This window comes from Helicoverpa armigera, chromosome 3, assembly GCF_030705265.1.
Source record: "Helicoverpa armigera isolate CAAS_96S chromosome 3, ASM3070526v1, whole genome shotgun sequence".
NCBI classification, from domain to species: domain Eukaryota; kingdom Metazoa; phylum Arthropoda; class Insecta; order Lepidoptera; family Noctuidae; genus Helicoverpa; species Helicoverpa armigera.
Window position 1 is genome coordinate 5,326,705 of NC_087122.1, and position 25,769 is coordinate 5,352,473.

General features: G+C 36.0%; 1 protein-coding gene and 1 long non-coding RNA gene across 2 annotated transcripts; one reads left to right on the forward strand and one right to left on the reverse strand.

The window, feature by feature from the left end:
- Positions 1 to 781: 781 nt before the first annotated feature.
- On the forward strand, positions 782 to 25,478 carry LOC110383773 (facilitated trehalose transporter Tret1). The gene is made up of 4 exons (XM_021344657.3): positions 782 to 1,142; positions 16,877 to 17,017; positions 20,430 to 20,686; positions 22,209 to 25,478. The coding sequence occupies exons 1-4, from the start codon at positions 1,097 to 1,099 to the stop codon at positions 23,175 to 23,177; spliced, it is 1,413 nt and encodes a 470-aa protein (XP_021200332.1). The 5' UTR covers positions 782 to 1,096; the 3' UTR covers positions 23,178 to 25,478.
- LOC135119300 (uncharacterized) lies at positions 17,491 to 19,357 on the reverse strand. Its single transcript, XR_010278148.1, has 2 exons — positions 18,977 to 19,357; positions 17,491 to 18,648 (listed from the first exon to the last, which is right to left on the reverse strand). It is a non-coding gene; the product is annotated as an uncharacterized LOC135119300 (long non-coding RNA).
- Positions 25,479 to 25,769: the final 291 nt, after the last annotated feature.

Below are 25,769 nucleotides of genomic sequence, written 5' to 3' on the forward strand. Positions count from 1 at the left end.
GAATTTAACAGGGATAAGAAAATATAATTATCAGTTATAAAACTACTCTATATTGCTGCCAAGTATACTACTCCCTGAAGAAACAATGTTAATATCTAAGATATTAAATAAGTAACGTTATTAGAAACTTCTTGGACATTGAACCTTTACATCTGAAATTTTATTTACATCGTTGTCATAGCAACAGATCTGCACTAGACTTTCTCAAGTCCAATGTGCAGATTAGTGAGTCAGTCAATCGGTGTATATTTATATTCTTCGGTCTAGATCTTTCTGCTCTCCGTGCGACAGTTAGTATTATGATCAGTGTCAAACATCCAACCCGTGATGAATACTTGTATATTTTCATTCTAATACAACAAGCTATTATTATTCCTACAGCAACATTTCCCGAACACAAAACCAGGCGATAAGACTATTTTTAGCGGTTGCCACGAATATTGCATGTGTCGTAACCTTGCGTAAAGTGATTACCAGTAAACACAACAAGACTTCATTTGTTTTGAATCAGTTCCTATTGGAAATTATAGTACAGTGAAACTTTTTATTGTAAGTTATGAAATACGAATCTACAAAGAAATAAAATGGTTGTCAAAAATGTCACGTTCTAATGTAGCTATCATCTTCTTCAGTAAAAAAGCAGAATTGTATAAATAAATGAAATCATTACAAAAAGGTGGAATCCCGTAAACAAAAAACAAAACAAAATTAACGATGTGAAGTTTTGCACAAACATTGTGACGTTATCTGTCTGGTTGGGTGCACAACGAACGATAAAACATATAACAGCAATATCTGAAGCTAGGCAGGCAACACAGGCTCGGCAGAGGCGCCCCGCCGCGGACGACTTCACGCAGTACTTTGACAGCTGAAACCGTCAACAAAACGGGAATATTATTGTGTTGTCTGGGCGCGTTCAGCTAACCATTGGCGCTTACAACGAAACGCGGACAACACGTGGCCGAGTAATATTAGCGCGACAGCGGCATGCTACACCGCACGCTCAGTCGCGCACCGCATCACTCCGTGTCCCCATGCGTGCTCCGCTGTCACAGAGCATAAATGTTAGTGCCCAAAGTTCGCGACAACACCGACAATGACCAACAGCCGCAAGTGGAGGGAATATGTGACGGCTCTCAGCGGTTCGTTGATTTTATTTTTACTTATCATGTGTTCAGTGCGTGTGTTTCAAAATAGTTTTATTCGTATTTATGTTTTTGGTGCGCGTATCGTTGTGCCGGCAACACCGTACGTTTTGCAAACTGTGCACACTCACGCACTTTAATGTCATTAATTAAGTTTTCATTAAAGTTACTGTGTATGGTACGTTATTATTGTTCAATTACGATATTACCTCATTGTTAAATTACCTTGTATGAATGCAAACGTATTTCGTAATGATATCGTCCTCTTTTACATAATGGTGCCGGTATCTCATTGAAATTAATATTAAAATTGGTACATATTGAAAACTCATCATATCCGCATGTTATACATTTATTTACGATATTATTTTCATGACGGTAATTCCGGTGACTTAGCTAAGTCTAATATCTATTTCATAGATAAACGTTAATCACGTTGTTTAATCGATTTATTAACGCTGTAACCAAAATTCTTATACGGAAATGATTGTTGCTAACTACTTAAATTAAGTAGTGTAGTGATTCTTCATTGATATGCTGTCATCAATAAACTTCACTGATATAGTCCATTGTCGTAAATGTACACTCAGCTACAAAGTAAATTGATGCTGACACTACATGACAATATTTTTATTGCCATTTTCGTGTTTAACTAATAATAACTCTCAGCCTATGTTATCATTCTTAACGACTTATATTGGTGAGTGATATATAGAAATCAGTTTAGTATACTGTGAGATTACCACGTAAACAAAAACCTAACCTCTAAATAATGTGAGTATAACAATGTGTGTAATCATTAAAATGATAAACAATTTCTGTCGCACACTGTACCTATTGTGTGGACTTGTCGTACTTTTGAATTACACAGCTGATGTTACAGTAGTAGATACACGGAAATAATTATTCATACTGTTTACGTTTTACATTAACATCTTATACATTATTAGGTTTTCCAAGGTCCCTTCATTTCCATGTATTTTGGTTATTTAAATGAGTTCACGTTTTTGAATAAAATAAAGTGCACAATAACATGACTTGATTTGGTTAAAAATCCAAGTAATGCATTGTAGGTCATTATCAACTTTACTAGATAATTTATCAGTTTCTTGGAATTAGTTTAAATATGATAAAGCATGTATTTTAACATTTGTTGTTACTTTGGTCACTACAGTTAATGCGTTTTCTAATAAAAGTGTAAAATGTAAAATTATAAATTAAAATCTCGACAGTCTTAAAATAATCAAAGGGACACATACAATAGAAAGTATCAAATACATAAATAAATAAATAAATGATGTCGGGACATCTTTTCACACACGGTCGGTTAGCCCCATGGTAAGTTATTAATTAACTTGTGTTATGGGTGCTAACACAACTGATAAACTACATATATACATATTAATAAATACATATTGTAACACCCAGACCACGGCCAACAAGCATGCTCATAACACAAATGCCGACCGAACCGAGAATTGAACCCGGGACCTCAGGTCCGGCAGTCCGGCATGGTGACCATTGCGCCATCGAGGTCGTCAATACATATATCGTCTTAATTCATAATTTTCAATAACTGTAAACTTCGAACTGAATTTCAGTTTCTTGCATCATTCATTTGGCACATCTTTGCAATACGTAATGTAGATGGAAAATTGTGAAAACGAGCAACGGGTATCCCAATGTAGTCTTTCATAAAATACGCGCACTGTATACAAAAACACGAATGTATACAAAAACCTTTTAAATTTCTCTACTGTTAAAAAAAAAAAACATTTTTTTAGGTTTTTTTTTTCGAAAATAAATCACCTAGTAAAGAAGGCGTTTGTATAATGTTGATTTGTCATAAACTTAATTTGCGTGCCTAAGAATAATTTATTAAGCACCTGACACACCTTCATTAGTTAATTGGATTATGGTAATAAATATTTCTAACATAAAAACATCAGGTGCCTACTTTATTAACACAGATATTTACAATACATATTTACAATAAAAATCAAAAACTATCCTAGTAAAACAAACAACTAAAAAGCGTCAAAAAATTCGTCCCCATCGCTGTCAACTGGGAGCGTGCCCAAGAGGCTGGCAGCATTACCTCGTTGGATCGCCATGCTGATTCTTTGTCCGAGGTAATAGCCAGCCTTCTGGTCATTTTACATCAGGTAATTTTCACAGAATTAAAATACCTACATAAAGTCGGTGATAATACAAAATGTTCCAGGTCCCAAAATTATAAGAAACTTAATTCTTTTAAAAAGCTTGCGTCCGAATACGTCTTTTAATGTGATGACCGCAGCATTACGATTTTTATACAGGTTCTTACGCGTCGAAATCAAATAAAAATACCTATGTACAGTTTTTGTCACTCTTGTAAAATTAGTTCATGGCGACAACACAGCTCTGCGGTATCACCCACGATAAGTAGTTAATTACATACAGTAGGTTGATGCTCTTTTTTTTCAAATAGGTATAACAGACATGAACGGTACCATCAGCATTCCTACACGCTCTTTTTGTCTAGACATTATTAAGATCTAGACTAAACTCCATCTATGTAATAGGTTTTATTACCAGATGACTCAGTTCAATTAAGATTCAATCCAGTTCAAAGCTGGATAGATTGTCTTTTATTATTTTGTATCTTCAATTGTTTTTTGTGTAAACAAATGTGCCCTTGGGGTGATTAACCGTAGTCTGAACTCTGATCAAGGTTTTGATCAGCACAACTGTCAGATTTCACATTCTGAATTTACCGATTGTCATCGTGATCACAACACCCATAGTTCATTTATCAGCAATATCTATTGTTGCCCATTCGTCAAACTGTGAAATAAAAAAAAGTGTAGCAAATCTAACTTAAGAGTGATGCTATGCAGTTTGAGTCATAAACCTTGTAAAAAATGAGTGTTCGCTGAATAGTTGATGTGTAGGTTGAGCTTAACTGTGTTATGACAATCTATTGAAATTAGGCTTTGGCAAACAACGCGGAACGATAATAGGATTGCTGGTTCTTTGAACCTAACACTACCTTTATTATACCTAGGAACCTAACTACGTGGTACTGTCTATAGAATAAGTATCTTATTTCATCAATAGACGATGGTCAATTCAAGATAATATTCCTGCCCTCATTACTACAAACTGAGGACAGTCAATGTTCAATTACTGATTTCATCATTAAGAACCAGTATTTCAATAAACCTCTTATCTCTTATCACCGATACAGTTGAGATAATAAAAATAGCACGATACCCAGTAAACTGCTATCCAGTTAATATCAGTTACAATGTATTAGATCATTGTATTGACTAAAACTGTCAAAACGTTTAGATATTATGACAGATTTCTCATGATTTTTTTATTACCATCACTAAAAGAAAATGTTAATTCATTATTTGCCTATGGCGTTTGCAAATTATCAAGTCTAAATGATAGTTATTTATTTAGGAAAACCCTGTGTACTTTGCCCATCTTTTATCACTTACTACACTTGGCAATGCTTATAAAAGCATGAATCATGAATCGGGAAAATTAAAACCTGTTTCGACAGCTGTAAGCCTTACAAGCATGTTTTTTGTTCCTAAAAGTGAAATCTGACCTTTTACAAGTACCATAGACTTTAACATCGAAGCCGAAAATCGATCTCAGTGGCGTGCACTTGGAGAGGCCTATGTCCAGCAGTGGACTGCGATAGGCCGATGATGATGATCAGACTTTAACAGAAATGGTCTAGAGTGCAATCTAATCAGTTCTTAAGAAGATATTGCGATAGTACTGTCCATCGCCTTGACACAAACCTTTATTTACTTTTCACGATAAAAGAGGACCCTGGCCTATTAAATTATTTGCGGGTAACAAGATTATATCACGTACCTCACGTGCCTGTTTTGTGGATATCTGGGGAAACCAAGACCTACAATTATAGAAATAATAAAAACAACTTTTTGCAAGTAGGTAGGCACAAGTTACTGTAATTTGCAAACACCAAAGCAATTATTAACGAGAAAATTGAAAACACAAACTTCATTGCTGATAACGTTCATCTCAGGGAATTACCGTAGATAACAATTCTGTATATTATTTGTTTATAACTACATGCAAATGTTTTCTCATTCGTGAATCAGTGAAAATACCCAATATTGCGATCTGGGTCCATAAGGTTAAATTGCAACTTTAATAATTACAAGAACAAAAACAAACAACAATGCATTCGATAAACGATCTAGTGTAGGTACATATATTGTATACGGATTTGTATAATGCGATCAATAGTGTAAGTTCTTTACCTATGTATACGAATAAATCCAAATAAAAACAATATTGACTTTATCAGCATCACTTAAGTAAAACAGTTTAATTTGAAAATTAGAAAATTTATTAATAATTTTGGTCATGTTATTTTATTTCTTTTGCCAACTAGTAGATATATAATAAGAAACAATAAAAACAAGACTTTTTTATAAAAACCAATATACCTACCTAACTTGTGAAGACATGAAACACGTCGTAAACTAGGTACCTAATTACTTTTTATATAATTTGGACAATACCTCTCTCTCTCTTCAAATGTGAATAACCTTTTGAAAACTTGCACCTACTTACATTATTGCAAAAAAACATAACAATAGATACGAAGATTGACTTGTTTATTTTTCCTTTATCATCGTGACAAGGAAAAGTATTCGGTTATACTTATCATTTTCTTTTTGGGAATTCTCTTTCTGTTTTTTTCCGTTACACCTTTTTTCTGATGTTTTTTTTTTTCAATTACACCTAAAATTGAATTATACAGTAGATATCACTTTCATCGTTTGCAGTAGGTCAAGTCAAACACGATTCAATTTACACTAAAAAATAAACAAAACAAAAGAATGCCATCAGAAAAAGTGCCTGCAGCTACGAAAATTGCCACAAGCCCACATTATTGTATAGAATTGGCACTTGTGAAAAAAGTACCTTCCAAATTAGGAACGCAACTTTTTAAACGCTTAAAATCATTTCGGAGCTTTTATTTTCTTTTTTTACACGACAATTACAAGGTTTTTCGTCTGGAAAAAGACAAAGGGATCGTGTAATTAAATTCTACAGTTAGAAAAACAACGTTAAAAACGGTAGGTAATATCAATTCAGAAGCGATGGCGCCTCGAGCCCCTATTAGGGTCCCGTCACACCGGTGAGTAGTGACAATTAAAGCTTTTGTTTATCAACAATCAACCTTATCTTTACCGCAATAAGTTCGATAGTGTTTTATCTTGTAAAGCTGCTGATTTGCATGGCAAAAATCTAATGTTACTACTACCATAACAAAAAAATTACCTACAGTATACCTACCTAGAATAATACATACTAAGCAATGTATTGGATTACGTTTTTTCCACTATTTACAAATTATTTTGCAGATAAGACCAAACTATATCTACATATCTATTGTGCCTGAGTTACTTACCTAAAGAATATAAAAAATAATATGTCAAGGGAAAAAATCGAAAACACATGATAAATATATGCGTTCACGTGATTTTACTAGTTAAAATTCATGTATGTGTTCAGGGGACGCTTATCGCAAGCAAAAATACCGGAAGTATTTATTTAAGTTCTGAATGTCAACAACTTGGGATATGGAAATATCGATCGACTTGTTTTTGTCAAAAAGTAGATCACATATTAACAGATTTTTATTAAATTATAGCAATTATAATCGTAACCAAACTTTTTACAGAATTCAATATCAGTTCCAAAATAGTCTCAATTTAATTTTATTTCAAATACATATTTTTAAGCGATCTGAAAACTCCAACAAATTCTGATGTCGGCTGTTAGCTAATCTGCTACTTATTGATTAATTGGTGAAAAAAATCCATGACATAAAAACGTGTCATTGGAACTAAGGTTGTTACCATTTTTTACACATGATCATGTCATTTAGTTATATCTTTATATATCGCAAAAACTTACGCGGAAACGATCCTCATATGTAATAACCTAACCTAATAATCATGACAAGATAGTTACATGGTTTGATAAAAAAATATGTAAATGATGCTCATTCATCATCCTCCGAGCCTTTTCCCAATCATGTTGGGGTCGGCTTCCAGTCTAACCGGATTCAGCTGAGTACCAGTGCTTTACAAGAAGCGACTGCCTATCTGACCTGATGAAATTAAATAAATGATGCTCATTATTTAAAAAAAAAAACAAATAATACCTATATATCTACTTCTAAAAACTTCTTATTACTCTTTTTTTCTACCACGACAACAAAAATAATTTCAATTTCAATATTTTATGTTGCAAGTTGTAAAAGATAACATTATCATTTTGAAAAAAAAAAAACAAATGTAAACAATAACAAAAAATCACAAGTATGGTACGGTTTTATTTATTCTTATCAGTTTACTGATAGCGTTATGATAATATTGAAACCATTTTTACTAGTCAGTAGTGACCTTTATAATCCAAAAAAATATTCCTGAAATAAAAATATAGTAAACTGCTGTCGAGTTTCGCTTTTTTCTAGTCGCATTTTACCATTTTACACCAATTTGTTGCATCAAAAAATCTTGTATTGTAATTTCTCTCGCTCGTTTGACATTCATGCAAATTATAATGATTGATGAAAATTTTCCGGACATTTTCTTTTACATCTTTTCATAATATCCACGGTCTGATATCAAGTTATTCGCTATACAATGCTTTAAAATGATGTAAAATTTAATCTGATGGCTTAATCTGATTGCAAAGGTGGTATTCAAATTCCAAAAACTGTAACAAAATACAATTTCATATAAGTATGGTATTTCTACCAATTAGTACGCTAAAAGGTTTGTATTCAGTGCACTAGATTCGTAAAAGGAAAATCGGCATTTTAGCAAAAATGCTTCGAAGAAAAAGAAACTCAAATAATATTTGATAAATGGCGGTAGGTTAGCCTCCTGCCACACGGTTCACGGATGATGAAGTAGCATCTCAACCGTGGGACTAAACGTGGGTATAAATATTAAGTATCCTTCTATTCCTTCGAGACTAAATGTTAATAAAAACTATTTAATAAGTACTACACATGCATGTTAATCAATTCGCGTCCAATGCCAAATGCTGTGGGGCCTCTCCGTGACAATGCTATTTTTGCAATGATCAATTGACTACAGTCAAAGAGATTAACTTTTTATTGTTTGTCACGCCTAAAACTAATCATTTCAATGAATTTCTATCCCCTTAACACACATGTCAGTCATAGAAATAGATATAGGTACATGAGTACCTACACACGTGTTATGGATATCCATATTCTTTGAACAACTTTGATCGATGGGTACAATCCAATTTTACTACGCACACAACTAAACTGAATGGTTTGTCCAATACTTGCAGAAAAACAATGTAGATGAAAAAATACATACGATAATGTATTCCTAGTCACATCACGTGGTGTCTTAAGTCCGTACTTATTTTACAACAAATCAAACTGACAAATATAAGATCGATAAATTGCAGCTTAGTCATTGGCCTCATGAATAATACACATGAATAATACATCTTTTTTCACAAACTCGCATAATTATGTTAGTATCAAAATAAATGATACAGCAACTGGCAAAAAATAGGTATGTTTGAATCTCACAAGTGTCCCAGGAGACAAAGCTTACTTAGGCAACTACAAGGAATCTAGAATTGTAAACTATTTTTCTTTCTGACAGGCCTATCCGTCTCACAACAAAATCCAAAACAGGCACAAGATATATCTAGGACTAGCTTATAAGGTCGTGCCCAATTGACTTGGCGTGGCTACTGTCGTGTCCCCATAGTTCTTAGTTCCTTGACCATAGCATGATTGGCTCACAACCAAAGTCCATGTAAAAACTAAATCATCAAACTTTCCTCTCAATTGACGAGTTCAATGAACCTCATGATTAATGGCCTACATAGTAACCAATATTCGCTATTCAAGTTCATTAGTTTTATCAAGAGTTCATTTAGTTACGTTCTTCGAATAATTATTATTAATTGACTATGAGAGCGGGAGTTACAAGTGATCGGAAAAGATAATAAATATTCCATAGTCACACTTATATTTCCGATATTAATAAATGTTATTCTAGTGCAGTTAGGAAGTGTAAATCAGTAATGTATATAACGGATATAACTGGCTATGACCTCTTGTCCATGTAACTGCATAACAGTGCACGTACATATGTACTTAGTTATCGTTTTAAACTGCTAATGCGTCCTCGTTTATCGTTTCGCAACTTTGTTGCATTTCTATATTGTTTATGTCCCGCCATTTATTCAATTGTCTTTGTTAATTACATACGTAAACAAAAAAGTAGCTATTAATATTATTGCTTTTGTTATGTTTCTATTAAAACCAAATTAAACTAAAGAGCATGGGTATCTAACACTTATTACCAGGTCGGGTTTTGTTATTAGGAATGTTCACGCCGAATTTCTCAGTAAGAGTCTGTTTTGGTGCCAGGTTGTTGAATTTCAATTTATACCTCTATCTTCTAGAAATATGCCTCTTTCATTTTTATTAATTTAGCTAAATGCATTACTAATTAACATTCTATATGGCAAGTTTTCTTTTCTTTACTAATTATTTTTTTAATGTCTTTATTATGCACTTAGCTTGGGTGTATGCCAATAAGACTGGCCGACACATTTTCACATTTTAGCATTATTCAGAAGCAGAATTTTTGTAACATAATTTAAGGCAATATAAATAGTGATAAAACTCATCACACGTCATCTAATATAGAGCTAAGTATTAACTCTGTCACTAAAAGGGACCAGAGATATATTGGATATATTCTGCAAAAGCCAAAAGCTGATGCTGTCACATTGCTTCATTAGGGACTAGCCAGCGACCCTTGTCTGTGTCGATAAAAAACCATGAACTTTTTTAACCGTCGAGTTTATTTTTTTAAGCGTTGATTAAATACTTTATCAGAGTTTAAAAATGAGGAAGGGATGACGTAAAATTTACTCCCGCATTCTAATAAAAATTCATGTGTATCGAAAATGCATATGACGGAAGATAGAAGAGTATGGAAGAATGATGCGTATCAAAAACTCATAGTTGCATATTTACGGCTAAACGTCTATCCATATTCACTTATACCTAGTTAGGTTGTCTAGGAAGTTTCCTAGACTGTCTATTCAAGAGTTTTAGCTGACCAGTCGGCTTGCCGTGCACATTAGTCTACTACGAACAAGTAAGTTTCAAACTACGTTTTAATCGCCATAGTGAGTAAGCCTGTCATTTCCGTGCCTACCGTCGGATCGGATTAAACTCGGAAGTTGTGTTACTGCATCAAATACTGTTCTTAGCACCATTCCTTTGACAGTAGGGTCAGCTATGCAAGTACAGGATGCATTTCTTTATAATAGACCTTGTTGATATAATGACTTGACAAATGACAGGCTGCGCTCATTTGATTAGCTGAATAATAAATGGTGCATGTCATAAACAAATGCGTAAATGCAAATTGTATATTGACATTCAGGTACTTATTCATTAATTAATTAGTACCAACATATATGCGTTTACACGTGGTGTCCTTCGAAGTATAGATCAAAACGAGTAGGAGCGTGGTAATTTCCTATATTTTATAAAGGGAAAAACTGTTTTGTTTTTATCAAATATTCACCTGCTACGAGTATGCCAATCAGTGAGTGATAGATACTTCTCCGAATATACCTCTATTTGCCAGGTTTCTCAAACTGCGTAAGTAGTAATGTATTTTTAGAACCACCTATTCAAATATGGAACACACATTTAGATAATTAGGTTGTTATTTTTAGAAGTTCCCTAATATTCCGTGCAAAAAAGGGTGTTTGGTTGCCAAATAGGGCGAGTAATTTTAGCACCTAATTTTCACTTCCTTTAGGCGACTGTGATTTTAGATTCAAATATCTATATGCTAATTATGTTTAGATGGTAGTAATTCGTACAAACGTAGTAGCGGATAATTTTGGTATCGATCTAAGTATTAAGTCGCCAATCATAACTGATAAAAATCGAATATACGACAAGTTTTTTCGTGCTTAGTCTCTAGAGGAAAACGAGTAGGTAGGTATGCTATAGAGATACTAAATTGGCTACGGTTAAATACCTACACATTGTTGATAATTATTTTGCCACATTTACCAACATTGTGGTTTGTTATTCTCCTCTCTACATTCAAGTCTCTGTATCAATTTTGTTGAAAACACGTTCAATAGGTATTCATGGAAACATACAGATAGACTGCTGAATACCGTTAGAAAATACATATTATTCTTGTAAATGTATTCTTGTCAACAATAGCAGTAAAAAAACTGCAAGTCGTGTTTTAGATGCAAGAATATTGTCCTATTATGAATAGATAACAGTGGTTTTGTTAAACATTCAATAAATGCTATATCTAAATGTCTGCACTGTTTGCTTTTGTCTCAATGTTTATAAGAGGAGACACGATCCCACTATCAATGTTTTGTTTTGTATATTTTAATAAATAAACGTTGTAGGTAGACTTAAAATAAACATGTTGTTTGAAATTATCATGTAAGGTAGGTGGGGAAGTCTGAATGGTTTGAAGACCTTTCGACTTTGAGGGAATATCTATTTATTTCGAAAGCTACTTCAAATCTTAGTTGCAAGTGTAATGCTTGTAAGGATTTAAGAACGAAGATTTTTATAATATTCACTCTTCAAGAATTTCTTAAGGATGTAGGTAGGTAATCCGTGACATGTAAGAAGTTGGTTAACACATATACGGGTATAATATTTCGTAATAAACCTGTTGATCCAAGGCATCGTTTAATATACGATAAAAAATGCTAGCTAAGTGACTATAATCCATTAATTATAGAACAAAAGCCACTTAAGCCACCCATCAAAGAACAGACCGCGCCTTACTTACCTGAACTTCAGTCGATCGATTGATCTATGCGTCACTATTCCTCACTACATATCTAATGTACTTAGCATTAGCATATAAATTGAAACAGCAAGCAACCGCAATTACTAATATTATCTATTTTTTTATCCGAAGTGAAACCTAAACCGTTATTTTTTTTTTTTGTGAAATACGGGTTTCGTTTTACCTTTTCATCAACAATTCACTTTTATGTTTTCTCAATCCTGTATTTTGTATGTATTTTCAGGCAAAGTATTTTTAAATGCTAGATAAAATTTTTCTAGTTTAAAATATTATTTGTATGTCTCTACCAGACCTCGGGACTATAGAGTCCCGGATTTTTGGGAGGCGAACGTGGGGCCGAAGCCAACACGCTGAAGCCCTTTTGAGACAACTTTAATGAAATGGTGACACAAAACCGACGATTATCCCTGTATACACTATAGAAATGTACCCAAGGACATTCCCCGGTTCTGTGCTAAACTATTGCTAACTATGGATGAAAACTACTTGGGCTATTGTGATGGGATGCTAATGGACTAGGAATGGGGAAACTACGGGAACTATGGCACCTGCCGATAACAATGTAATAAATACACGTAAAAATGGCAGGTGGAGACTCGCCAACTCACTTACTGGGCCCCCGGGAATCAGTCACTGAAAAGCAACAAGAGGGCAACAGGTACATGAGCGGCTTAGAAGGGTGAGGATACCTCGGCGGACTTTAAACGCAGATCACGCGCTCCCTGTGGGTCCAGCATCACCGGCCCACTCGCCACTTACCACGAGGCACCTACCCTCCTAGCATTGCTCTAGCGACTCCACTCTGACCGGCCGGTGAAGGCAAGCCAAGAGGCGGGAGACCTATCCCCCGTCATGCTTCACTCCGGCAAGCCGGAGATGGGGGACAGTATACTCTCCCTGGAGCACTCGGATATATAGCCCCGCGGGGTCGCTACTCCCCGTCATCCGCCTCAGATGCCCTGCGGGGCATATTATTTGTATTATTATCTTGACAATTCCACATTTTCTAAATGGATAACTACTAGTCGTTAATCGGAATTCCAGATTAGCGCAGTCCACAGAAATATGATTAATGATGATATAAAATTGGGGAACCTAATAAAGGAAGATAATTAATCACCTAGCTACTAAGGAATCCGAGGTTAACTGATTAACCACATTTAAGATTAGATTTTTATTCAGGTTTCAGGTATTTATAATAATCCAGAAAGTTTTAAGGAAATTTTAATTGCGATACCTACTGATTATTTGATTACCGTTACAAAGTTCAGAATACAAAGTCCTTTTTATGGAAACATGCATATCATTGTTTTAAAATGACACTGACATAATTTACAAATTACTCAATAATATACAATAATTTTAAACATTTATTTTCCTTGCTCGATAAGCTTTATCAATTTACGGCACATTTGTATCGATTCAACCCTAACTCCTGTCTTGGAACGACGGTTCTATCGTATAAGTTATACCTACGGCGGTTTTCCAACAACTTATTCACAAGCAACTTAGACTTTCTATCAAATTATCGTAGTTAACTGCAAAGTGCAGTTTCTGAACTACGTACACAAACCTAATTTGTGCTTTACAGGTAGCTTAGTGATACAATCTATATTTACACCCGCCGCTCTCGCTCGCGGTTTCATCCGCGTCTCAAGGAACTATAGATAGTTCAACTCAGATTTGCGCGCGGCTCTATGTGTGCGTCGGCTTGTAAATATACAACTTTCATTCGTGTGACAGTGACGTCGTCCGAGCATGACGTGTTCTTATCGCTTTTTGTTATGAGTACAGTCGTTTACGAAAATGTCTAGTTCTTCACTAAGAAAATGTTTAAGTAGCGTTTCAAAAAATGAAACATTCAAAGCTTTTTTATTATTACATTTTACAGTTTTTCATTATTTTCTCATACGTTTTTTCAAATTGACATTGACAGTATCTAAGAAATAAATGAGGTGAAATATCTAAGATGAATTAAATACCTACTTCTTACATATTTTCTAGCTCGGGGTACGCGGACAATAAATAAAAGTGTGGGCTAAGAATAATAAAAGAATGTAAAAAGACGTATAATCTAGTATAATAATGTAAACAAAATGTGTGGGGAATTTTAAAAAAATTATATTGCTTCGCATAATGTCGACCAAAATAAGACGGAAATAATGAAACTCATAAATGAACGTTTAAGTCAAATTGATGAAGGGTGTTGGGTAATACTTGTCGACATGTACAAAAGAAAAAAGAAGAATACTATAGAAATTTTGACATGTAGTCAAAATTTATAATTGACCTTGGTGAGAGTAGCGAATCTGAAAATTCATCATTTATTTTTCAAGTAGCGATTCAGAATCATTATAAATAAATAAACATTAAATTACGTAACAAACTGTTTTTCTTTAAACAGCCGTATACAACCCCTAAATAACTTTATTTGTACCCGACTGTACCTCTTGTCACGCACACAAAGTCACTGTATATGTACAAGGGTTACCCACACATAACGCCGCGCGCAAGACTGAGTTGAACTTACTTCTTCTTACTTCGGAGACTGTCAATAGTACGGACACTAAACGTCACGCAAGCGCGCCCTCTGGTGGCGTTTCCGGTGAAACAACATTTTGGCGCGCTTGGCAGAGTAGTGGTGGTCGGCGTGGCGTCCGCGGAGCTCAGTCTTGGTCGAGGCGTCGTGCTGCGCACATCTCGATACTGCCTTTCGTTACGTGTAGTGTACCTAGTGTTATTGCCTAGTGTTGTAGTACTGTTGTAGATCCATATTGTAAAGTGTGTAAAGTGTCTTTTGAAATTAAAGTGTAAAGGTTCTTCTAACCTAACAGACCGACATGTGTTGCTGGGGAGTTTGTTCCGCCACTTCTTCTCCCCAAGCCAAAACACATAGGAAGTGGCGAAGGGCGGGCGTTTTGGGGCTGTCTTTGTTCTGACTAATTTGAATAAACGTTTGACTTTTGAGTGTGAGTGTTTGAGTTTCTTTGAGTTATCTCTTTGCTTCATTACCCTAACTGATGTCGGACGATAGTGCCATCCTTGATGTTCGCCTCCGACATCAGAAGTGGGATGCAATCCGAATGCCCACGTGTGTTAAGGATTGCCATGCCATTGTTCAAAAAGTGAAAAAGTGAAAAGTGATGTGCTCGTTCGGAGTGATGTGTGGCGGCCGATGGTGGATTAGTTTCGGAAGAATTCGCCACGTGAAGACAAACTTTCTGGATTTCTGAGTGCACGATAGGCACAGGCTGAATACCAACCTACTGGGAGAAGAAAATAAGGGAACATCAGAATTTTGATATGGAGGTTATAGTAACCACGGTTATGGTTTCAACAATGACGGTGATTATTGTGCAATCTGGCGACAAAATTACTGCGGAGCATCCCAGCTGCCAGGAGCCTGACGTGTCATCGTAAGGTCGGAGTGTTGGTGCTCGTGCATCTACGTGGCTTCACGTCCGCGAAAGCCTTGCTGTACTGCGCGCCATAGCGATGTGCGCATCGTCATGCGCGTTGAGGTGTTGAGTGGAAACCCGATAACATCTAAGGTGAACCGAGCCTGGAGAACAGGACGAGGTCCACTAGTCAAGCGGCGCGCGAGGTGCGCTGCAGTTGCTGTTTGGAGCGTCATCCTCCCCCGGATTCGTCGTGGAGGCCGTATGAGTTGCGGCAGGCCAGGACATCGCATGTCATCGCACAAGGTGAAAGCATTCTATTGCATTGAAAATGTTTAGATTGATCAGACAAACTTGACAATGACTAGCCTGTGTGGCAGCTAGGAGCCTGTGTGGCAGCTAGGAGCCTGTGTGGCAGCTAGGAGCCTGTGTGGCAGCTAGGAGCCTGTGTGGCAGCTAGGAGCCTGTGTGGCAGCTAGGAGCCTGTGTGGCAGTTAGGAGCCTGTGTGGCAGTTAGGAGCCCGTGTGGCAGTTAGGAGCCTGTGGCAGTTAGGAGCCTGTGTGGCAGTTAGGAGCCTGTGTGGCAGTTGGTAGCCTGTGTGCTACATAGTGGTCAGGAGTGGCCGAGGTTGTACTGTGCATACTGTGCTGTGTTTGTGTTGTTGCAGATTAACCCACGAGGACGTGGGTCTACGCAGGATGGCCGTGTCGGAGACTGTCAATAGTACGGACACTAAACGTCACGCAAGCGCGCCCTCTGGTGGCGTTTCCGGTGAAACAACATTTTGGCGCGCTTGGCAGAGTAGTGGTGGTCGGCGTGGCGTCCGCGGAGCTCAGTCTTGGTCGAGGCGTCGTGCTGCGCACATCTCGATACTGCCTTTCGTTACGTGTAGTGTACCTAGTGTTATTGCCTAGTGTTGTAGTACTGTTGTAGATCCATATTGTAAAGTGTGTAAAGTGTCTTTTGAAATTAAAGTGTAAAGGTTCTTCTAACCTAACAGACCGACATGTGTTGCTGGGGAGTTTGTTCCGCCACTTCTTCTCCCCAAGCCAAAACACATAGGAAGTGGCGAAGGGCGGGCGTTTTGGGGGCTGTCTTTTGTTCTGACTAATTTGAATAAACGTTTGACTTTTGAGTGTGAGTGTTTGAGTTTCTTTGAGTTATCTCTTTGCTTCATTACCCTAACTGATGTCGGACGATAGTGCCATCCTTGATGTTCGCCTCCGACATATCTATGTAGTTTCCATAATCTGGTGACAATATAAAGTTGCTCGTCCCGGTCTAAGCTAGTCCCCACCAATTTTCAATCAAATTGTTTCAGCCGTTCTTCAGTTTTACCTAAGGTGTAGTAACTAAGACGACTTTCTTGTAACTATAGATTTTAATTTACTTTTTAAAATGTTTCAGCTACTTTGATCACGGCGGCGGCTGGCACCACAGTGGGCTGGACTTCACCCACGCTGCCCATTCTGCTAGCCCCAGACTCGCCCATACAGACCTCAGCAGATCAGAGCTCATGGATCGCCTCACTTATGATATTATGTTCCGGTTAGTACCACAATCCATGTTATAATTGATAATGCACCAAAACTGAAAAAAGCCTAATTTAACTTGCTAAAAATTTATGAGTTGCAGGAGGAGCTCTTTCGCAAATCATATTTTTTCGGTTCATATTACAAGAAAATAGTTACTGATTTCATAACAATCATAGTTACACGTGTTGTTCATCCCAATTTTTCAACCTAACTTATTTCACGAAACCTAATTTCACTCATGCCAATTGAATTCTATTCTAAGTCACTAATTTTCCACGGTAATTTATTTCCATTCGCTACGGTTCAATCATGTGATACCGTCTTATTTCACCACCGCACATAGGGGTATTTGATCAATAAAGTCGATCAAAATTATTTATCTGCTATAATTTATTTATTGGCATTAAAATGTACTCAAAAAGTAAAAAAAAAAACTATTTTGATTTATTTTTTAACAGGAATTTGAAATAAGTGTAAAAAAAATAATTTGTCTCTATTTGTTTATTGCAATCTTTAACAATTTAGACGTATTAATTAAAAACTTATAAACTAATACATTATTAAATTAATTAAATCGCTTATAACTACTCTTCTTCACCTGAATCATGTTCACTATCTTCTGCATTCTCTTTATCCTTATCAACTTCGTAGGACATTAACATTTCCCTAGTTTCTAGTTTAAAATTTATTGACTTTTTAGTCACTTTTCGTCTAATACTTGTCAAATATGGGTCTGAAGTTAATAATAATCTATTTAAGACATCCATATTACAGTCAGTTCTACTGAATTTTCTTGCATATTGTTCCCTGAATTTTCGAAAATGTTTATTACGAGCCTCTGCAGCTTCTGATAAGGTCCCTATTGGTAGTATGGCGTGTCTAATAACTGTAGGCCCATGTATTAAAATAATAATGCTTGTAACTGAATTTCTGCACACGTTTCAGTGACCCTATAAGACTCGGCATTTGGATAGCAATCTTGTTTTGCTTTTTGTAAAATGGAATAGCACGGATATAGTTTTTTAGAACTTTCTCTAATTATTTCGTACTGCTTTCTTGTTAATGCAGCTTCCACAAATATAGACAAAGCCTGACTTGGCGATAGTTGCTTAATTTTTGCTTCAGGAGTTGCGCTCTTTCTGAAAGCTTCACGATATTTCCGACCACGTGTTGGGGATGCCATAATATCTTTTATCACGTATGCACCATCCACATTTCCTTTATCACGAAGCGCCATTTGACCTGCATAAATTAGTGTATCTGCTTCATTTTTGCCTCGTAAATGTGATGTCTTCCGACGCTTACTGCAGTCTGTTAGTTCCGCGAACTCTTTGCTTGGCCGACCCGGGGATTTTTCAATATTATTTTTTTTTCGGTATTTCAAGAGTGCCTTGTAACCAATCATGGTATTTTTTCAAAAATACACTTTCTGTTCGCTTTGCTGTCTGCCACTTAGACTTCATTTCAGACTTGAGACGAGAAAATGTATGAATAAACTATGATTTTTGATCAGTTGGGAATGAAGAGTCATTAATTATTTCAAACTCCAATAAATCCAACTTTTTTCCGAAATCTGGTTCAGTATATTCCCTCGATTTTCGGAAAACATAATTTCGCGTCACGACCTTTGTACCAGAATATCCCCTACAACAAGAGAAATCTGAAATTAACTTAAGTGACCGCAAAATAAAGTTTGTTTTTGTAAATACCACATGCACTTAATTTTCAAAATGTTTTCATTTTGGCACATGTTGGCAGCTATTTTCTTTTTAAATTTCTAATATGCATATCTAACAACAGGATGAAAAAAGAATTTGACCCGGGAAAAGTCCGGAAATACAACAAAAAGACTTTGAAATATTGGAAAAGGCTAAAATCGACTCATCTTTTTAATGTACCCCATAAAAGATGGAGTAAATAATTGTTAAAGGTATATATTACAAAAAAAAATAGTAATATAAATTTTACATACCTTGTTCTGCACCGTCCATAACTAAAATATGATTTATACCGAGTAATCTAACTGTCACGCTTATTTTTAACAATTAAGTTAACTCACTTTCACTGGGTATTAAGTTCGTGCGATCAAGCTTGCGTTAGAAAGACGACTTGATTGTGAACGGAATTTTAGCAAGAACAAAAGAGAGTCTAGCGGTTTATTGTCCCCCCGACCCTACCGTTTTGCCAGGTAGCAAAAACTACCTTCTATGAATACTTTGTAATATTCGACTTTTGATCGATTTTTTGGGTTAAATACTCCTATGTGCACCGGGTCAATAACTCCATGTTCGAGTTCGAGTAACAATGACTGGTCTGTGCTAAGAACTTATCGCAATACCGATAGAAAGTTGAACGTCATGTGATTTTCAATCTCGAGTGATGAGAAATAAATCAGGTCATGCTTATACAGAGCAAACACACTCATGTCCTACGTACGCAGTTCATATCGAGGCTATCCGACTATTTGCACTGCCTTGTACGAAGGAAAGTGGAAACTTTACGTTCAAATTACACAATCGATTAATTTTCCCGAAGGCATTACATATTTAGTCGGCACATTAATCCAAGTCGTAACATGATCGTGATTCTGCCTTGTTCAGTAATCCCAAATGATGAGGTTGGCCTTCGTAACTCGATAGGTATTGTGGATAACATAAAAATGTTCTTACCCCGCAATGTGATCGGGTGTCTAGAATGAAACATGATAACCGCTTGATCTTGAAACAGCGCACCTCACCAAATAATATTATGGTGCTCGTGAATATATAATTTAACTATTTATTTTTCTGCACAGATCAGCAATTGCAAAAGAACTAGAATATCCTCTCATGACAAATTTTCAAAGTAGTTATATAGCAGAGTATTCATGTTGTGCTCGACTTCTGGTCTAACTGTTCTCAAACCAGTACAATCTGGGCGATCTGACAATCTGTGGCTGTCAAATTGATTGGTTCAATAGACCAGTCGTTACGGGTAGTCAGAAGCCAGTCTGACACCATTCTAACCAAGGGGTTTCGGGTTGCCCGGGTAACTGGGTTGAGGAGGTCAGATAGGCAGTCGCTTCTTGTAAAGCACTGGTACTCAGCTGAATCCGGTTAGACTGGAAGCCGACCCCAACATGATTGGGAAAAGGCTCGGAGGATGAGACCTTTACGGTTGCTAACTAGCCACAAGCTCCTCTAAAGCTGAAAGCTGTAACAAAGGACGAATGTTTCTCGAACGTTTTTTTTGAACAAAGCCTGTTCATAAATAAAGATTATTACAGTCATAAAAATACGTTTTATTAGGTAATAACAATGGTCACTATCGACCGCAAAGTGGGATAGGTCTAGACTACAAAGGGTATTGAATCATCGCTTACACGTCATTGAATGCCTTCATAACATACTATAATAAGCTATATTATTGTTCTTTTTTCGTTCCAGCCGCAAGTCCCATTCCTGCGTCGTACCTGGCAGACAGGATCGGCACCAAGAAGACGTTACTCCTCGCTTCAGTGCCCTACATCATTGGTTGGATACTAGTGATGTTCGCAGGGAACGTACCCACGATATACGCGTCCCGTCTGATCTCAGGTCTCGGGTACGGAATTGCTTACACCACCGCGCCCATGTACCTCGGAGAAATCGCGTCCGATGACGTCAGAGGCGCCATGGCAACACTCATCACTGTCATGTCGAAGGTCAGTCTGCTACCCGAATTATGATCTCAAGGTCAATTGTACGAATGAGTAATTGAGTCGTACAGCTAATTTATTGTGACGTTTAAGCACTTTTCTGGGAATGGAGTGGCTATTCGGTTTTGCAAACGATTTTGGAGTACCTAGTAGGCGTATTATCAGGCATACCTACATACAGCCCACAAAGCAGTGGTTACGTGCCTGTGGTTTCCTTTTGTGAAACAATAGAATTCTTGGACAGATTAGGTACCTATGTATGAATATAATGAGGAAAAAATATTTAAAAATACAAACTATTTTGAATACAGTAACTTTTGGCATTGCTTGGTACCTACTTGATAAACCTCAAACAAAGAAATTTGAGGAAAAAGTTAAAATCCACTGAATACATCCATCATTGTAGAAAAATAATTTAGTAGGCAAAGGAAAAAATAGTGTAGCAACATTAAAACTTAATCTGAGGAAATTCTGTATTCTTTATTGTGTTTATAGGTACCAACTTAGAATTCTTATTATCATATTGTTTACTTGATTTTAATAATAGATAGATAAAGCTATTATTATTTTATCTGCTGTCAGGTTTGATCTCGATCTAGACTAATTAAAAACAAGTTTCAACAACCTCGATGTAAATATACAGTATAATCCGAAGATCTAAACACACTTTGTATGCGGTCGCTAATAAGTAGAAACACTCAAAGAGCATTAATTAATAACCTTGTTTCTATATTTCCTATTAATTTATTCATGCTATAATATGTATCAGAAAATATAAACTTTAATACCTATTTACATAAATAAAATGCTATTTTAGTTTGTTCAGATGTCTGTATCAGATAAAAGATTAAAGAAAATGTTCTCTCTCAATGTCTAAATATAAAACTGGCTTATTACCGTCCTAAAGTGCCTATTCGTCAATACAGTAGGAAGACTTATTAAAATATGATTCCTCTATTTCTGAGATTTTTATTATTATATTTTTGAGATAAATTTTGGACTCAGATTTGATGGCGACTTCTTAATTTTAAAATTACGATAAAATACTAGAGTTTTTAAACCATCGGTTTGTATGACAATTATAAAGACATTAACAAAACGTTATTTTACTCATTGCAATTAGTATATCCCTTACAAATAGATCAAAACTCCTAAAACACAATAAATCAAAATCAATATGTAGAATCGACCACATGTACAATCACTTTCAAGTGGGAATGCCTATACAATTTAATTGCTGAGAATACATTCTATCTGAGCCGACCAAATCCCGGAAAGCTTTGACATGATTCAAATTGCTATACCTACGCAATATCAGTCCACCTTTTGCAACTGTGGAAGTTCTTGGTATTATAGACTTTCAAATGGAATGGGTTATAAACCATCGTATGCACTTATGTAGCAATTTGTATGTCAAAGCTTCATTTCAAAATTAAACACTGGGAACCACATCCATAATTTTGCTATGCTGCTATTATTTCAATCCCAGTTAAACAACTAGATTAACGTTGTAATCATTATGTTTCAGTTTGGTATCCTGTCTCAGTATTGCATCGGGCCGTACGTGTCCATGCTTGGCCTGGCGAGCTTCAACATCGCCATACCGATCCTCTTCGTGGTGACGTTCAGCACCATGCCGGAGTCCCCATACTACTACATCAAACACGGACAGAAGCAAGAGGCTGAATCCTCGCTCAAAAAACTTAGAGGCAGAAGCTACGTCAGAGAGGAATTAGAAAGTATGAGCAACTTGGTCACAGAAAACATGAAGGAAAAAGGCCGGTGGAAAGACTTGTTCACTGTTGGAGGGAACAGAAAAGGCCTCATCATTTTGATGGGCATATATTTTACGCAACAGTTCTGTGGCAGCACGGCCATCATATCGTATGCTCAGCAGATATTTGGTGCAGCTGAAGGAGGATTGGGCGCCGAAGAATCTTGCATATTGTTCGGCACTGTGCAGCTCCTTACATCGGCGATGTCCTCACAACTAGTGGACAGATTAGGAAGAAAACCCCTATTACTTATATCATCATGTGGCGTCGGACTAGCCAACGTCATAATCGGGGCGTACTTCTTCATGAAACACCAAAACAGCGAGTACATCGTCAGTGTGAAATTCATTCCTATCGTTGTGATACCAATATTTATATTCTCATATACCATAGGTTTAGCTACAGTGCCTTTCGCAATAACTTCGGAAATATTCCCCACAAACATTAAATCAAAAGCGACTTGTGTGATCCAAATATTTGTGGCGCTAATGACGTTCGCAGTGACGAAGTTGTATCAAGTGGTGGCGGATAATTTAGGTAACTACGTCGCTTTCTGGGGATTCGGTGTGTTGTCGGTGTTCGGTGTTATATTTATATTATTGCAACTGCCTGAAACTAAAGGACAGTCATTCGCAGCGATACAAGAGAAATTGTATTCGCCCAAAAAAGTAGTGTACGAGAAGGGTGAGGACCATATGGCTAGCGTTAAGATCACTTTGTGATGAAGTACATTATTTTTAATTTAAAGTATACGTATTTTATAAGTTTATTTAAAACTGTACACTTTATTTAAGCCGTTTGTTATGCGTAGTACTTTAACATTATGCAGTACTTAATTCTCCGTCCGCGCTACGTGGCGACATTCCGCAGAGGACCCAATTTGTCGAGTCTGTCTTCTTTGTTTGTTATATTGTGGTTGTTAACTGTTACAGCGAGACCTATAAAGACCAAAGAATTCACTTTTAAGTGCTGCGACACGAATTTTGGGTTCCTTGTTCACTTTCTCTATAAGGTTTCGAATTTAATTTTTACCATAGAAAAATAGCCAATTTATGTATTTTAAGATACCTATTTACAAATATATTGAAGAATGGACTTCCGTTTCCATCTAATGCCAAGTTTTGTACGTATCTATATAAAAGACTAGATCTACTATTTTACACGAAAACATAGTTTTCGTAATTAAGTTTGATAAGAGTATTATATGTGCCAACAACATGCGGGCACTTACTTAATAGTTCACATTACCTAATGTGAGGGAAAATAATGATGTGTAACTACGAACTTGCAAACGGAACTAGTGCCTACAAAAATTGCAACATGATACTTAAGTATTTTTTATAATATATGCATGTTATTATTTATTTACCATAGTATAAGCTCGTTCAAAAGTGCCTTTATATTATAACTAACATCTAAATAGCAAAACAACAAGTACAAACATAATATAAGTTACTGTAATGTAAGTTCTTGTAAACTCTCGCCAAGTTTATAAGGACGCCTAAGTATTTACAGGGATTCTGAGAAAGGAATTATACTTTTGAATAAAACAAAACAGCGTCGAATGTTAAAATAATATCGAATCTCTTTACATTGCTCTTTGTATGAATCCGAGAATAGTATGAATGGAAATGTTAGAACTCACACTGCGTCCAACTACAGACATTTAGTAACACTATTGTATTACAGACTCATTGTTTATTAAGCCCGAAAAATAACAAATTTTATGATTATGTCAGTTAGTTCCAAATTCAAAAACTGCACGACATCAATAGTGATGCTCTCTGAGTTCTACGTTACAGATTATAAATGAGTTTCAGCACAACACTAGTTAAGCTTTATTCGTACCCTCCAAATTGCCAGTCTGTTTACTAGAACAGGGGTGGCTATTATTTTTCCTTGTTTAGAAGTGGGAGCCGGTACACAAGCGGTCAGCACAACTGCACTTCATTAAGGCCCAGCTACATTTTTGCAGGCAACTTGCTCTAACTCCACTCTAAAACTTGTTTACAGTTAAGAGCACTATATTTCGGACGGCTCTAAGCCGATATTGTATCGGATTATATTGCTATACTGAAATCTTTGAGCAAGGTACCGCTTTGGTGCGGTTTTGCTCCGAATAAAATATAGGTACTAAATATAGTGATGTTGTGAACACGTGGATAAGATTATGAATAAAGTGCCTTATGAAAGCCTTACATGTGATGGCGATTATGCAAGCGACAATCCTAAAATTGAAAGTTTGTTTCTTTATCATTTGGTTAGATTCATTTTGGTTCATGAAGTAATTATTACGAATCTTTAGCTATTTATTTTTAGAAAAATAACTGTACGTTTGTTATAAGTTTAAATATCAATAACTTACATATGGTTTTTACTAGCTTGCTAGTTTATTTGTCACAATCCTTGTGTTTTCGTTTTATGAAGAATATTGTGGACCACTAATTATTATAATATAAGAGAGAATATAAGTAATTATAAATTAAAATGCATTTTATTAACTAATAGAGTCTTTTATAATGAACTAACTTACCTCAAGCTGCGACGTTGACAAAGCTTGAATAATGAGTTCCTTTTCGGCACTACACTTAAGTACCAAGGCGGTACTACAGAATAAAATATTATATAATGGAGTTTACTAATACCTATTGTTTTTATGAACAAATTTTTGTATGTTCTATGGCACTTACCAATTAATATTAGGTAATCTTTACGTGTGTCCAAATATTTTTAGCATGTGCTAAACTGCATAGGCATTTGCGTTCCTGGTGTAAACTTTATTGCTGAGTGATACCAGCCCATTTTATTGGACCTCACCTAAATATTACCTTATATTTTATAACACATGTAATATAATTTTATTGTGATGATACAACATTCCCATTGTCTCACGGATCCTCGTGCCATTTATACAATATGAATAAATATAATAAATTATTTTGTGAAGGTGAAATGCAATGTTCTGTAAGCATCTCTAATTGATAAATTGTAAACATTTGTGATTAAAAATAATTGTGATAACATCCGATGTCTTTTATTATCTTAATTGATACCGAGGTGTCAGCTTCGTGATAAATTAGTAAGTTTTTTGATCGTATTAGCGATAACAGGGTGGCGCATGCGTAAAATATTAATAAGCCCCAAGTATTAAAAGACTTTTGACCTCTACAGAGGATTAAATAGTAGCTATATATGCTATTCTTGTTTATTGAACCTTAGAATAAACAAAATCCCCGCCCAGTGATAGTCACGTGACTAGTGACATTCGAGCTCTAGGTATTGAAATCGGTGGAAAAATATAATTAAGTACTTGG

Coding starts and splice junctions, on each gene's coding strand:
- LOC110383773 (XM_021344657.3), top strand. CDS start 1,097: ATGACCAACAGCCGCAAGTGGAGGGAATATGTGACGGCTCTCAGCG. Junction 1,143..16,876: donor ATATGTGACGGCTCTCAGCG/GTTCGTTGATTT, acceptor AAAATGTTTCAG/CTACTTTGATCACGGCGGCG. Junction 20,687..22,208: donor TCATCACTGTCATGTCGAAG/GTCAGTCTGCTA, acceptor ATTATGTTTCAG/TTTGGTATCCTGTCTCAGTA.